Source organism: Scylla paramamosain, chromosome 49, assembly GCF_035594125.1.
Source record: "Scylla paramamosain isolate STU-SP2022 chromosome 49, ASM3559412v1, whole genome shotgun sequence".
Classification (NCBI taxonomy): domain Eukaryota; kingdom Metazoa; phylum Arthropoda; class Malacostraca; order Decapoda; family Portunidae; genus Scylla; species Scylla paramamosain.
Genome location: NC_087199.1, coordinates 5,200,844 through 5,218,343, shown reverse-complemented (window position 1 = coordinate 5,218,343; position 17,500 = coordinate 5,200,844). Strand labels below are relative to the sequence as shown.

The following is a 17,500-nucleotide window of genomic DNA, read 5'->3' as shown; positions in this document are numbered from 1 at the left end:
ATATATACTCGTATATATATATATATATATATATATATATATATATATATATATATATATATATATATATATATATATATATATATATATATATATATATATATATATATATATATATATATATATATATATATATATATATATATATATATATATATATATAAATGTTTTTTTTTAATTCGGTGAAAATCATGAAAAATTTTGATTTTTAAATATTTGACAAAACTCAAAATTAACTTCAATCAATATTTCAGAGGGTAGAAAATCTATCTCTCTCTCATAGTTTCATAAGCTGCAATAGCCCATATTAGTGTAACATAAATAGCAACGGAGAAGATATTTTTTTATATGGCAAAATCCGTCATTTTGAGATATCGAGTGGTGATATTTAAAAATTTAGTGCAATTTACCTAATGCAGCTAGGGACTTGAAAATTGCATGATATATACTTCAGGATATATGGAAAAAGCAGACAGAGTTTCTTTTAGTTACTCTGATTGGTTTTGTACCTAGGCCTAGAGCGATTCATTATGTCACGCTTAATAATAGCGATTTCGTGGGGGGGGCGTGAAACAAGAATGATATTATATTTCGCTATATTTCTAAGTAAAGACCAGTGTTCTATTGTTTAAAATAAATTAGATATTAATTAAAAAAAGATGTCTGATGCAGATACCTTGATTATTTGTTTGATTTAGGAAAAGAAAATAATATTTCTCGTAAATAAATTCGGGAAAACTTAGTTGTAGCTAAAAATTTCTCATTCTTTAGCTGTACGTAGAGAGAGAGAGAGAGAGAGAGAGAGAGAGAGAGAGAGAGAGAGAGAGAGAGAGAGAGAGAGAGAGAGAGAGAGAAAGAGAGAACCGTGGATTTTTACAAGAGACTAAAGAAAACTGGGTACCTTAGAAACATATAGGGGAAAAAAGGGAAAAAAAGTTATTATACCTGTATCGCGGCGTGCAAAACCACAAATATTCATGACGGGACTCCTCATTACATAACACACACACAAAAAAAATTTGACCACAATGTTGTATATACCAAAAAAGGCGGAAAAAATGTAGAAAAATATGATTTTTTTTCTTTTTTTTTTCAGGTCCCCATCGTACAATACCCCTTAATGCATGACGTGTCATAGTGTATGTATGTGCGTGTGTGCTGATGGCATGGGATATATATGAGTTTAATGAAAGCATGGTGTGTGTGTGTGTGTGTGTGTGTGTGTGTGTGTGTGCTGATGGCATTTTTTTTCTTTTTTATTTAGGAGGGACACTGGCCAAGGCCAACAAAAATCCAATGAAAAAAAATAAATAAATAAACACTGAGATGCCCGTCCCAGAAAAGGCTCCAAAGCGGTAGTCAAAAATTGAAGGAAATTGAAACCTCTCTCTTGAAGGAATTCAAGTTATAGGAAGGTAGAAATACAGAAGCAGGCAGATGGTTCCAGATTTTACCACAGGAAGGGATGAATGATTGAGAATACTGATTAACTCTTGTATTAGAGAGGTGGACAGAATAGGGGTGAGAGAAAGAAGAAAGTCTTGTGCAGCGAGGGCGTGGGAGGAGGGGAGGCATGCAGTTAGCAAGATCAGAAGAGCAGTTAGCATGAAAATAGTGGTAGAAGACAGCTAGAGATGCAACACTGTAGCGATGAGAGAACGGCTGAAGACAGTCAGTTAGAGGAGATGAAAAACTTTTGATTCCACCCTATCTAGAAGAGCAGTATGAGTGGAAACCCCCCCAGACATGTGAAGCATACTCCATACATGGACGTATAAGGCCCTTGTACAGAGTTAGCAGCTGCGGGGGGGGGTAAGAAAAACTGGCGGAGACGTCTCAGAACGCCTAACTTCATAGAAGCTATTTTAGCTACAGATAAGATGTGAAGTTTCCAGTTCAGATTATATGTAAAGGACAGATCGATGATGTTCAGTGTGTTCAATGCAAGCATAATGTGTGTGTGTGTGTGTGTGTGTGTGTGTGTGTGTGTGTGTGTGTGTGTGTGTGTGTGTGTGTGTGTGTGTGTGTGTGTGTGTGTGCTGATGGCATGGGATGTACGTGTGTTTAATGCAAGCATAGTGTGTGCGTGTGTGTGTGTGTGTGTGTGTGTGTGTGTGTGTGTGTGCTGAAGGCATGGAATGTACGTGTGTGTGTGTGTGTGTGTGTGTGTGTGTGTGTGTATTATAGAATTTGTGTTTACTTGTGCCTGTGTTGCAGAGAAGGCGTGACGGCCTCGCTGGACGACCTGCAACGCGGCCAAGATGAACTAATAGTAAAACTGAACAACGTTATCAGGACACTCAAGGTAACTTGCATTACCGCAGTCAAGGTAGATCGGTATTAATAAGTTAACCCACTTGCAGGGAAGCTCTCCCATGATGTCACATTGCCTTCAGTGCGCGGAGGGAAGGACTAATAGCGGATGCAAGTGAAAGGAGCACAAATCACGTCAGTCACGGTCATTGTCTATGAATTACTGTTACTAAACACTGAATTTTTACGTTAGTGGTATCACTCGAAGAAAACTATCCTCAAGCACCTTTTGAGCATCAGAACAAAAGAAAATACGGGAAGCTGCAACAAGCCGTCAGGCACTCCCTTGTGTGATCAATAAAAAATAAATAAAGAAAGAAAGAAAGAGAGAAACGAAATATGATATGATTATGGGAGACTTGCACAATTATCGTTGCTTTAAGTGCTGTTGTTGTTGCTATTATGATAATTATTATTTTATCATTATCATTATTATTGTTATTATCATTATTATTATTATTATTATTATTATCATTATTATTATTATTATTATTATTATTATTATTATTATTATTATTATCATTATTATTATTATTATTATTATTATTATTATTATTATTATTATTATTATTATTATTATTATTATTATTAGTCTTTATTATTATTATTATTATTATTATTATTATTATTATTATTATTATTATTATTATTATTATTATTATTATTATCATTATTATAATTATAATTACTACTACTACTGCTACTACTTTTACTACTACTACTACTACTATTACAACAACAATAACAGCAGTAGCAATTACTTGTACTACTATCACCACTACGATTGTTACTGCTGCCACAACAACAACAACAACAACAACAACAACGATAGCAGTAGCAACAACAACTACTACCAAAGCTATTACAACACCAACAACAACAACAACAACAACAACAACAACAACAACATCAACAACAATAATTTCTGACCGGGGCAGAGCAAACACTGCGTTGTTCAATACCTCAAAAACTTAATTCTTCCATCTATCAACTCGAAACAACCTTCTAGATAACTATCTCCTCTTCAGTGACGCTCAACTTTCCCCCCTTTACTACATTGAATATCCTAGGTCTGTCCTTTACTTATAATCTAAACATCTCATACTAAGCTAAAACATCTTCTATGAAGTTAGGTGTTCTGAGTCGCCTACGCCAGTTTTCCTCATATCCACCAGTTGCTAACTCTATACAAGGGTCTTATCCGTCAATGCATGGAGTACGCTTCACATGTATGGGGGGGGTTCCAATCATACCGCTCTTTTAATCAAGGTGGAATCAACAGCGTTTTGTTTTATCAACCCCTTTTCCTCTAACTGTCTTCCGCTTTCCTCATATGCACCAGCTGCTAACTGTACAGGGGTTATATCCGTCAATGCATGGAGTACGCCTCACATGTATGGGGGGGAGTTCCAATGAAACCGCTCTTTTTAAACAAGGTGGAATCAATAGCATTTCGTCTTATCAACTCCGCTCCTCTAACTTTTTTCTCATCGCTGCAATGTTGCACTTCTTGCTATCTTCTACCGCTATTTCCACGCTAACTGCTTTTCTGATCTTGTAAATTGCATGCCTGCCTTACTTCCGCTGCCTCGCTGATCAAGACTTTCTGCCTTCTCTCACCCCTATTCTGCCCACCTCTCTAATACTAAAGTTACCCTGTATTCACAATCATTCATTCCTTTAACTGGTAAACTTTGGAACTCCCTGCCTGCTGAAATTCTGTTGCAGGTAAAATAATGGAGTCAATAATAGCGAAGAACATTAGGAAGCATTTAGACAAACATAACTTGATAAATTAGTCACAGCATGGCTTCACGAAGGAGGAATCTTGTCTGACGAACTTGTTAAAAAGTTTTTATAGTAAGGTGTACGAGACAGCAGATAATGGTGATAGTTATGATATCCTATATCTTGACTTTACTAAAGCGTTTGATAAGGTACTCCATCAGAGGGTCCTGAGAAAGGTTAGGGAACACGGGATAGATGGGAAGGTGTTAGACTGGATAAGGTCGTGGCTAAGCGACAGGCGACAGAGTTGTAATAAACGGCTCTAAATCCGAGTGGGGTCATATAATTAGTGGGGTGCCACAGGGATCAGTATTAGGGCCATTGTTGTTCTTAATATATATATATATATATATATATATATATATATATATATATATATATATATATATATATATATATATATATATATATATATATATATATATATATATATATATATATATATATATATATATATATATATATATATATATATACTCGTATATATATCAGTAACTTGGATAGTGGAATTAGTACTGATGTTAGTAAATTTGCGGATGACACGATAGGTCAGAATCGGCTGTCGTCGCCTTGCAAACAGATTTAGATAGGATGAACGAATGGACAGACAGATGGCAAATGTAGTTCACTATCAACAAATGCAAAGTACTTAGCGTAGGTACAGGAAATCCACACAGTAGATACACAATAATCAACGAAACTCTGGTAGGTTCCGGGTACGAAAAGGATTGAGGAGTTATAGTTACCTCTGAACTCCGTCTAAGAAAGCAATGCATAGAGGCCAGAAACAGGGCAAATAGGGTATTAAGATTAATTCTTAGGAGTGTTAAAAGTAAAAGGCCCCAAGTAATATTAAAGTTATATTTGGCGCTGGTCAGACCTCATCTAGAGTACGCTGTGCAGTTCTGGTCCCCACATTACAGGAAGGATATAGGTCTATTAGAATCAGTACTAAAATCTATTTTAGGTCTATTAGAATCAGTGACTAAAAGGATACGGGGGATGAGGAGTATTCGTTACGAGGCGAGACTGAAGCTTTTAAATTTACGTTCTTTAGAGAGACTTAGGTTACGAGGGGACCTGATAGAAGTCTTTAAGTGGTATGAGGATTATAAGAACGGGGACGTAATCAAAATTCTTAGGATCAGTAACTCGGACAGAACAAGAAATAACGGGTTCAAGCTTGAAAAATTCAAGTTCAAAAAGAGATAGGAAGAAATTGGTTCTCAAATAGAGTAGTAGATGAATGGAACGTACTTAGTAATCAAGTTGTTAGTGCTAAGACATTAGGGAGCTTTAAAAGTAGATCAGTTGGATTTATGGATGGGGATGATAGGTGGAAATAGGTAGGTATATTTCATACAGGAACTGTCATATGTAGACCTGATGGCTTCTTGCAGCTTCCCTTATTTCTTATGTTCTTATGTTCTTATGTTCTGTATATTCTCCTTCCTATGACATGAACTCTTTCAAGAGGGAGGTTTCACTTTCAGTATTCTTCACATTCTCAATCAGTCTCTGTAGTTCGTTCTTACACACACACACACACACACACACACACACACACACACACACACACACACAGATCAGTAACTTGCGCGTCTCTTTGAAGCAGAAGCGAAGGCGGAGGAGGAACTTTTGTTATCTGTAAATGCGGTTGCGGATACTGATGCGGATCTTTTATTTTAAAACACGAATGCGGATAGTATTTTCACTGCGGATGCTCCGCGGATGCAGATTCGGAGATGGATATTCGATACATCACTAGTTAAGACCAAACAGCTTTGAAAGAACTACGGAAGAGCGCAATCCCTCTCATCCAGAAACTGTCGTAAACTCTGGAACTCCCTTCCTGCTTCTGTATTTCCTCCTGTCTATAACTTGAACTCTCTCAAGAGTACTCGTAAAGTTTCAAGACACCTCACATCATTTTGAATAATCCTTTGAACTATACTCTTTAAGGACTAACACCTTCAGTGGGTCTCTTTTATTTATTTATTAATTAATTTATTCATTTTGTGTTGCCCTTGGCCAGAGCCCATCTTCCATCAAAAAGGAAGAAAAACGGAAGTCGCAACGTTTCAGGTGAGAGCTGGAGCACTGAAACATGAAGCTACCCGATCCCATTATTAGGACAAGAATTATATTATTATTATTATAATTACTTTTTATTTTATGTAAATAACACTGCCACTAATTCTACTCCAGGAGGACGAATTGAAATTGAAAAACATCTTCTACAAACTTGGCCGACATGACACCAACTTGGAAGATGTTGACTCAAACCTCCATCGGCTAGGTGACTCATCTAGACGCATTGAAGCCAAGCTTAACAAGCACGCCTATAATGTGAGTTCTCATAATTTTCCGTTAGATTATTTCCTCCTTTCAGTAGCTACTCCTCCGTATCTAATTTTGTCCAAGTGCAATAAATATTCTTATAACGTCAGTAGTCATCTAGCCATCGCCTGGTGCTTATTCCTCCTCCGTCCATTATTATCATATTTATCTATTTATTTATTAATTTCTATATACTCGTAGAGCAAACGTTTCTCTCTCTCTCTCTCTCTCTCTCTCTCTCTCTCTCTCTCTCTCTCTCTCTCTCTCTCTCTCTCTCTCTCTCTCTCTCTCTCTCTCTCTCTCTCTCTCTCTCTCTCTCTCTCTCTCTCTCTCTCTCTCTCTCTCTCTCTCTCTCTCTCTCTCTCTCTCTCTCTCTTTCTATCTCTCTCTCTCTCTGCTTTGCAGAAAAGATAATAATAATAATGATATATATATATATAGAGAGAGAGAGAGAGAGAGAGAGAGAGAGAGAGAGAGAGAGAGAGAGAGAGAGAGAGAGAGAGAGAGAGAGAGAGAGAGAGAGAGAGAGAGAGAGAGAGAGAGAGAGAGAGAGAGAGAGAGAGAGAGAGAGAGAGAGAGAGAGAATTCAAGACACTGGTAAATTCACTTAATTTATTCTCAAGGTTTGAGACTCTTGAAGTGTGCAACAAGAACATCCATGGCTCTTCGATAGACTTTCTCTTGGGATTCAAGGAGTGTATAATCAAAGGCTGCATTATGTTCCTGAGTCACCAGCAGGGTAGAAGACCAGGCGCCCGCTGGTAACGAGGGAACAAACCTATTCCTGAGGTTCAGGTTTGGTCCCTCGGCTAAAATGCTTCCCTACGAAACGAAGGTGAGGCGGGGAGATGGACAATATTCCATTCTCCCTTATCAAACGGTCGTAGAGTAATGGGGTTCCGCCAGGCCTCGGTTCCCTTAACAGCCTCACTAATCCGGAGTCTTCCTGCTCTTTCGGGTTCTCTCTCCCGTTTGGGTGTGATTCGCTGAGTCCAGCGCCAAACCCACATAGCCTGGGCAACAGTAGTCACGCTGGCGTTTCCGAGATGACGGCCCGCTCGGGGCACGGCAGCGCTCTTCCTGTCAGAAACCCAGCGGGTTCATGGCTTTAATCAGGGGTATACGGTGCGGATACGGTACCAATACCATCCTGGCTGGAGGGATGGGCATTGAGCCTCTGTGTCCGTTCCAAAGGCTTGAGGGGCTCTTGCAGGAGGTGTTACGCTTGCTAGTATGTTTCGTACAGCGGCGGGCCTTGTGCAAGGTAGCCAGCCGCTTGATCTGACGGTAGCGTCCTCAGTCGGAATCCTATCCGGTGAGAGCCCGGTAGGTAGGATTCTCATCGTTCATGCCGTCTTAAATGACGGCGGGTGTGAGTAGTGCTGGTTTTAACCCACTACACTGTCGTCCCCCGCCCCGGGGGTGGATTGTTTGCCGCCTAGTACGGCGCTTCTTGTCCAAGTGCGGGAACGGCGGTCAGACAAAGTATGACTCGATTAAGGTAGACACTACGGCTATTAAAATCTATCTTAGAGGTAGATAAATAAGGGTCTTCTTTATACTTAAACTCTCTGTTGTTGCACTTAAGAAAACGATCCTGCTAGTATTACGCTGTACAGCTATCTTGGCTAGCTCATTTTATTTTATTTATTTTATTTGTATGAGTAACACTGATTTTTTTTCTCTCGGTTTTACCATTTTCATTTTTTTTTTTTTTTTATGTAGGAAGGATACTGGCCAAGGGCAACAAAAATCTAATAAAAAAAAAATGCCCACTGAAATGCCAGTCCCATAAAAGGGTCAAAGCAGTGGTCAAAAATTGGTGGATAAGTGTCTTGAAACCTCCCTCTTGAAGGAATTCAAGTCATAGGAAGGCGGAAATACAGAAGAAGGCAGGGAGCTCCAGAGTTTACCAGAGAAAGGGATGAATGATTGAGAATACTGGTTAACTCTTGCGTTAGAGAGGTGGACCAGAATAGGGGTGAGAGAAAGAAGAAAGTCTTGTGCAGCGAGGCCGCGGAAGGAGGGGAGGCATGCAGTTAGCAAGATCAGAAGAGCAGTTGGCATGAAAATAGCGGTAGAAGACAGCGAGATATGCAACATTGCAGCGGTGAGAGAGGCTGAAGACAGTCAGTTAGAGGAGAGGAGTTGATGAGACGAAAAGCTTTTGATTCCACCCTGTCTAGAAGAGCAGTATGAGTGGAACCCCCCCCAGACATGTGAAGCATACTCCATACATGGACGGATAAGGCCCTTGTACAGAGTTAGCGGCTGGGGGGGGTGAGAAAAACTGGCGGAGACGTCTCAGAACACCTAACTTCATAGAAGCTGTTTTAGCTAGAGATGAGATGTCAAGTTTCCAGTTCAGATTATAAGTAAAGGACAGACCGAGGATTTTCAGTGTAGAAGAGGGGGACAGTTGAGTGTCATTGAAGAAGAGGGGATAGTTGTCTGGAAGATTGTGTCGAGTTGATAGATGGAGGAATTGAGTTTTTGAGGCATTGAACAATACCAAGTTTGCTCTGCCCCAATCAGAAATTTTAGAAAGATCAGAAGTCAGGCGTTCTGTGGCTTCCCTGCGTGATATGTTTACCTCCTGAAGGGTTGGACGTCTATGAAAAGACGTGGAAAAGTGCAGGGTGGTATCATCAGCATAGGAGTGGATAGGACAAGAAGTTTGGTTTAGAAGATCATTAATGAATAACAAGAAGAGAGTGGTTGACAGGACAGAACCCTGAGGAACACCACTGTTAATAGATTTAGGGGAAGAACAGTGACCGTCTACCACAGCAGCAATAGAACGGTCAGAAAGGAAACTTGAGAAGAAGTTACAGAGAGAAGGATAGAAACCGTAGGAGGGTAGTTTTGAAATCAAAGCTTTGTGCCAGACTCTATCAAAGGCTTTTGATATGTCCAAGGCAACAGCAAAAGTTTCACCAAAGTCTCTAAAAGAGGATGACCAAGACTCAGTAAGGAAAGCCAGAAGATCACCAGTAGAGCGGCCTTGACGGAACCCATACTGGCGATCAGATAGAAGGTTCTGAAGTGATAGATGTTTAAGAATCTTCCTGTTGAGGATAGATTCAAAAACTTTAGATAAGCAGGAAATTAAAGCAATAGGACGGTAGTTTGAGGGATTAGAGCGGTCACTCTTTTTAGGAACAGGTTGAATGTAGGCAAACTTCCAGCAAGAAGGAAAGGTAGATGTTGACAGACAGACCTGAAAGAGTTTGACTAGGCAAGGTGCAAGCACGGAGGCACAGCTTCGGAGAACAATAGGAGGAACCCCATCAGGTCCATAAGCCTTCCGAGGGTTTTAGACCAGCGAGGGCATGGAAAACATCATTACGAAGAATTTTAATACGTGGCATGAAGTAGTCAGAGGGTGGAGGAGAGGGAGGAACAAGCCCAGAATCGTCCAAGGTAGAGTTTTGAGCAAAGGTTTGAGCAAAGAGTTCAGCTTTAGAAATAGATGTGATAGCAGTGGTGCCATCTGGTTGAAGTAGAGGAGGGAAAGAAGAAGCAAAGTTATTGGAGATATTTTTGGCTAGATGCCAGAAATCACGAGGGGAGTTAGATCTTGAAAGGTTTTGACATTTTCTGTTAATGAAGGAGTTTTTGACTAGTTGGAGAACAGACTTGGCATGGTTCCGGGCAGAAATATAAAGTGCATGAGATTCTGGTGATAGTGCTTATAACCTCCCTTCCTTACACTTTAAAATAACTATATAACTATATATATATATATATATATATATATATATATATATATATATATATATATATATATATATATATATATATATATATATATATATATATATATATATATATATATATATATATATATATATATATACGAGTATATATATATATATATATATATATATATATATATATATATATATATATATATATATATATATATATATATATATATATATATATATATATATATATATATATATATATATATATATATATATATATATATATATATATATATATATATATATAATACTTTATTGCTCTTACAGAGAATTTGTCTTGTGCTTGCCAAAGTATAAAAGAGAAATATAGAAGTATAAAAATTCTTAAAACTATCAGTTACATCTATTAAATTCTCAATCATAAACTATCAAAAATAGAACACATTAAAATATTAAAAACATTAAAAGTATTGCTGATGTCCCTGAGTGCTGCCTTCTTTTACAACTGTTGATTCCCATTCAATATCCTGATACTAGATGGAACATACGACTCCCTATACCGAGATGTTCGGCCCTGCACAGATCTCCATCTTCTGCCAGATGGTAACAATTCGTAACATGTGTGCAATGGGTGACTGGGGTCTTTTATTATGATATTGCTTCTCTGAATAACCGCTCGTTTATACAGTTCCAACAATGGTTTTGTATTTTTTACTTTTAATCGGCTACATTTCTTTATTATCTTGCTTAGTTTACCTTTAGATTCCACAGTACTATTTCCATACCAGCAACATATAGCAAATGAAAAAACTGATTGTAGTATACTACTGTAGAACAAATCCATTATCTTACTACCAACTTTTAACTTGCATAGTTTCCTAACAAAAAACATCCTTGAGTTTGCCTTCTTATATATTTTATCTATGTGAGAGGAAAAGTTGAGTTTATTGTCTATGATCGTTCCTAAGTATTTGTATTCTTCTACTACTTCAACAGTTTCATCATTGATTTCCAAAGGTTCATGTTGTACGGGAGTCTTACTAAAATCAATAATCATCTCCTTAGTTTTGTTAACATTTAATTCTAAAAAATTATCCCTGCACCATGTACTAAAATTGTTAATTTCTTCTCTATAAATAACATCATTATTTACACAGAGAGAGACAATGGCAGTGTCATCTGCATATTTGAATATCTTAGTACACTCATTTTGACTTCTACAATCATTTGTATAAAGAGAAAACAGTAGTGGTGACAATACGCAACCCTGGGGCGCACCTGTGTTTGTTACAATTGAGTCAGAGATCTGGTCCTTAAGCTTTACATATTGCACCCTACCTACCAAAAACTCGCGTATCCATAGAACAAGTGGTGGACTCACGTTAAGACTTATAAGTTTTTCCATTAACACATGAGATTGTATTGTGTTGAAAGCACTTGAAAAATCAACGAACAACACCTTAGCAAAGTGTTTACTGGATTTGTTGTTTACATTTTCCAGAAATCGAAGTATATGATTTATAATTGATAACGTAGCATCTTCCACGCACCTATCTTTCTTATAGGCAAACTGATAAACATCCATTTGGTCTTTCACTTCAAGAAACAGGAACTTTTTAATAACACTTTCTAAACATTTCATAAATATACATGTCAAGGCTACAGGTCTGTAATCATTATAACCTTTAGGGGTTTGATGTTTTGGCACTGGAATAATTTCAGATGTCTTCCACAGTTTAGGTATATAAGATTGATCCAAGGAACTCTGAAAAATTCTGCATAAAACTGGAACCAACTCGTATTTACAAATGCTTACTACCTTAGCACTTACTCTATCAGGCCCTGCCGCTTTATTGCTCTTAACTCTTTTCAAACTTTCTAGTACATCCTCACACGTTACAGTAAATATTCCATGTTCCTTGTTATATAAAAACTCAGTAAGGCTGTTCTGTTCTGAAGAATAATCCTGGACATCAAATCTACAATAAAACTTATTTAATTCATTGCAATAATCCTTTACATTTGTAATATCTGGACACACGGATTTCTTAGTCATTCCAGTAATGTTACGCAAACCTTGCCAAGCAGCCTTTGTATCTTTCTCAAACCAATGTTCTATTTTCCTTTTGTATTTTTCTTTTTCCATACTAATCATATCATCAATTTTCTTCGGAATGATTCTTAAGTTGACTCTATCACTTCGTAACCTACATTGTCTTTTCTCATGTAGCAAATTTTTCACACTTTTCGTAAACCAGGGCTTATTGTTAGGGTAGCACTTAACACTCTTGACAGGCAAAATGTTTTCCACACAAAAAGATAAATATCAATTTAAGACATCCACATTCTCGTCAATACTAGCATTTTCATCATACAGTATGTTCCATTCTGTCAATTCCATACAGCCTCTCAGAGTATCGCTCACTTTGTCATCCCACTCATATATTTTCTTAATGACAGGTTTACAAGTTTTCAATTTTTGTCTATAAATAGGTGTTAAGAGGCACATTTCATGGCCTGACAAACCGAGGGGCTTCATTTTACTTGCCTTATAACTATTCTTTATGTTACAATAATAATGATCTAATATTTTCTCCTCTCTTGTAGCAAAGTCAATATACTGTTGATAATGAGGAACATAACTCTGAAATTTAGAACCATTGAAATCTCCTGCTATTAATTTAACTGCTTCAGGTGACATATTTTCAGTCTTACACACAGCATCATATAACAGACTTTCTGCATTTTTTATATCCACATTTGGAGGAATATAAACTACTATTATAAAAATCTTGTTAAATTCTCTTGGTAAATAGTAAGGTCTCACGGAAAGTGTCATGTATTCAATGCAGTCATTACAGACTTTCTCAATCACAGTTATATCCCTGCACCACCTGTTGCTTACGTAAGCACACACTCCGCCACCAGCACTTTTTCCTGAGTCTGGGGTTCGATCGCTCCTTATTAATTGATACCCATCAATATGATATGCTGATTCGGGATCGTTATCACCACTTAACCAAGTTTCTGTCAGACAAATGATAGATGCCTCTCTGAATGCATAATTCCACTTGCACAAAGCACTAAGTTCATCAAACTTGTTCCGTACTGAACGAACATTTCCGACCACACACATAGGGAGAGGGAGCCGGGCGCCGCGTCGTCTGCACCTCACCCTCACACCACCCCGCCTTCCTCTCCTTTTGTTATTTCTAGTTTTTCCCTCTGGATGCAACACCTTCCTTTTCACAGCATCTGGCACGGTCACAGCAATTGTCTCAACGTTGCTAGACTTTGCTAACGTTAGCAGAATATCCTTGCCATAAATCAGTCGTTCCTGCTGTTTGTTTACATCCGGCGGCTCATCAGTCCGGGTAGACACAGCGGCCACACTCACAGAACAGCTCTGTAGCACCCACCAGAAGAGTAGAAAGCAAACTATTCGCGTCATCATGATGTCTGTAGCTTCAGAACTCGCCAGGCAACTCAGGAATACCAACAGCCTTCCAATTCCATTAAAAATACAATTAAGAAAATCGGAGCAGACAAGCACAGGTCGCCCTGCTATATATATATATATATATATATATATATATATATATATATATATATATATATATATATATATATATATATATATATATATATATATATATATATATATATATATATATATATATATATATATATTGTCATGGTCACGATCTCGGTTATCTTTCCAAGAAAGTGGACGTTACACTGATACCGGAAAGTCTTAAAGGTCTGGATTTTTAAAGGCTTCGAATGCGTACCCGACCTATCCGAAATCGCCAGAATTACACCCTCTCACTGTACCCTTACCTTGACACAGCATATCAGGAATCACCTCAAATACCAGATCAATGTTGGGGAGTAGAAAACACAATTATTCTATGATACAACATTATATGTTAATATTAATGATAATTCACAAGCAAAATGAGGTAGTACACGTTAATACATGACGATCCCGTCACTTCACACAACACCAGAACCTGTTTACACCTCCACAGGCCACTGAAATACTTCCCCCAGCTGCAGGAATTTACCCAGACGCCGTCACCGCGTCCCCAAATAATAATTCCCGTATTTCACCTCCTCAAACCTCACAAGACATCACCAAAGATCACCTACAACACCATCCCTAAAATCACCAATACACCACAGCACCAGCCTCCAAGGACAACACCACAGCCTCCACTCACAAAATGGCTGCCTCTTTGACCTATGCTCCCCTCAGGTTTAGGTCACCGACACAACTCATCAACCAAATTTCAGCGGACAAGAGCTCTTGGTACCACAAAAGACTCACCAACCTAATCCTGGATATCAGGGTTATACCATCACATCACTAATACCTCCACACACACGTTCCGTAACTACTCCCCACCCGAATTTATCCCCTGAGAACGCCGCCCACCTCAAGACATCAGGGAGTTCTGCTTTCCCCTCTCTGGAATGTAATGTTGCCCACTCAAGCTCCCCTCATTTCATCATATTTCCATCTCAATTACACTTCCTCTCTTACACATACAAAAATAAAGAGAATTTAAATTATGATATAAAATGAGTAACTAAGCCTTATACTAACTTATAACTAATAATAAGGATAATGTCTATAAGGCAGGTAAACTGAACACGGGGGACACTAAGAAAACGTATTCCTTTTCAAGGTAAATTCGGCCAATAACTTAAAAAAAAAGTAAAATAAATGATATATATATATATATATATATATATATATATATATATATATATATATATATATATATATATATATATATATATATATATATATATATATATATATATATATATATATATATATATATATATATATATATATATATATATATATATATATATATATATTTTTTTTTTTTTTTTTTTTTTTTATTTATTTATTCATTTTATGTAGGACGAACTCTGGCCAAGGCCAATAAAAATCCAATAAAAAAAAAATTCATTGAGATGGCAGTCCCAGAAAAGAGCCCAAAGCTGTAGTGAAAAACTGAAGGATAAGTGTCTTGAAACCTCCCTCTTGAAGGAATTTAAGTCATAGGAAGGTGGAAATACAGAAGCAGGCAGGGAGTTCCAGAGTGTACCAGAGAAGGGGCTGAATGATTGAGAATATTGGTTAACTCTTGCATTACAAAAGTGGACAGAACAGGGATGAGAGAAAGAAGAAAGTATTGTGCAGCGAGGCCGTGGGAGTATGGGAGGCATGCAGTTAGCAAGATCAGAAGAGCAGTTAGCATGAAAATAACGGTAGAAGATGATGCAACATTGCAGCGATGAGAGAGAGGCTGAAGACAGTCAGTTAGAGGAGAGGAGTTGATGAGACGAAAAGCTCTGGATTCCACCCTGTCTAGAAGAGCGGTATAAGTGAAAGGAACCCCCCAGATATGTGACATGGACGGATGAGGCCTTTGTGCAGAGTTAGCAGCTGGGGGAGTGAGAAAAACTGGCTGAGACGTCTCAGGACACCTAACTTCATAGAAGCTGTTTTAACTAGAGATGAGATGTGAAGTTTCCAGTTCGGATCATAAGTATAGGGCAGACAGAGGGTGTTCAGTGTAGAAGAGGGGGGGACAGACAGTTGAATGTCATTAAAGAAGAGGGGATAGTTGTCTGGAAGATTGTGTCGAGTTGATAGATTGAGGCATTGAGTTTTTGAGGCACTGAACAATACCAAGTTTGCTCTGCCCAAATAAAAAAAATTCAAAAAGATCAGAAATCAGGCGTTCTGTGTCTTCCCTGCGTGAAATATTTACTTCCTGAAGGGTTGGACGTCTATGAAAAGACGTGGAAAAGTGCAGGGTGGTATCATCAGCGTAAGAGTGGATAGGACAAGAAGTTTGGTTAAAAGGTCATTGATGAATAATAAGAAACGAGTGGGTGACAAGACAGAACCCTGAGTAACACCACTGTTAATAGATTTAGGAGAAGGACAATGACCGTTTAACACAGCAGCAATAGAACGGTCAGAAAGGAAACTTGAGATGAAGTTACAGAAAGAAGGATAGAAGCCATAGGAGGGTAGTTTGGAAATCAAAGCTTTGTGCCAGACTCTATCAAAAGCTTTTGATATATCCAAGGCAACAACAAACGTTTCATCAAAATGTCAGTAACTTCAAAATCCTGATTTCTAAATTCAAATGTATAAATTTCGGCTCTTGGATTAATCACAGGCAGATGTTTAAATTTTAAACACCATCTGTCTAATCTCTGCCTAAAATTATCCAGAACAGTTACATTTCTTCCTAAAGTGAAATCGTACATACCACCAGATGTACTTAAATGTATATGCAACGCACTTATCTATCCACACATAAATCACTGTAATACCATTTGCTCCACCACCTAGCCCAGCCACCTGAAACACCTAAAAGCCACCTAAAACACATAAAGAAATCATCAGAATAACGACAGATAGCGACTATTATGTACACATACCACCATTATTCAAGTCATTAGATATTCTAAATCTAAAAGATCTAACAAAACTTAACATTGCATCTTACATAAAGATAAAGAGTTAATCAGCAATAATACCCGGCCTACCCATGGTTATCATACCCTTAATAAATGTTCTTTGCAAATACCCAACGATAAATTAACTGTGTATAAACACTCTTTAATGTATCTAGGACCTGAAGTGTGGAATGAAATACCATACCAGATCAAACAGTCACATAAACTCAAACACTTTTAAACAAGTTTAAGAAATATTTGTTGTCTTTCTGCTGAGTTCGTACTTCTAATTTAAACTCACAGTTTTCTTTGTTGTCTTCTCCAATAATACATATCCACTTTCCCACACTTCATCCTAAATTTCAGTTTTCGTGCCTCATACAAACATAAATATTACAAGAGTTTGTTTCGATTTTATCATAATTCATGTTTCCTTACTGATAATACATATGTCTGCTTTTTTTTTTTTCGTTTCTTGTTACACATAAATATAAAATTCTCATGTTTTCAATTTTTTTATTTTAATAAAAAAAATGTACAAATATGATTACATATGTTTAGCTATATCCCATGTGTACTTTTTTCTTACATTTCAAAATTCCGTCTTTTTATTGTTCGTCTACTGGATTTTTGCCTGTGTTTCATTAGTATTCGTAATTTATCTTCATACAGATTTTTTTTTCTACTTTGCCTTAAAGGCTTTGTCTTTTTAAGGGCTGTTTGTCCACGTTAATTATTATAATGTAATGTATTATCTTGTAGGACAAACATAATAAAGTGTTTAAAGTGATGGACGAAATAAATTAAAGTAAACGGAACTAGAAAGTGTAATCCAGTCTAGAAATCAAGTATCTTAT

The 17,500-nt window shown here is 37.3% G+C and overlaps 2 protein-coding genes across 9 annotated transcripts in view; one reads left to right on the top strand and one right to left on the bottom strand.

The window, feature by feature from the left end:
* The window catches only part of LOC135095541 (uncharacterized), a 38,092-nt gene that overhangs the window by 4,409 nt on the left and 16,183 nt on the right, over positions 1 to 17,500 (top strand). The window contains exons 2-3 of the mRNA XM_063996433.1: positions 2,218 to 2,305; positions 6,310 to 6,450. Coding sequence (XP_063852503.1) covers positions 2,218 to 2,305; positions 6,310 to 6,450 — 229 coding nt within the window. The remainder of the gene's footprint in view (positions 1 to 2,217; positions 2,306 to 6,309; positions 6,451 to 17,500) is intronic.
* LOC135095540 (uncharacterized) overlaps positions 1 to 17,500 on the bottom strand; it is a 131,919-nt gene that overhangs the window by 101,856 nt on the left and 12,563 nt on the right. The window lies entirely within an intron of this gene.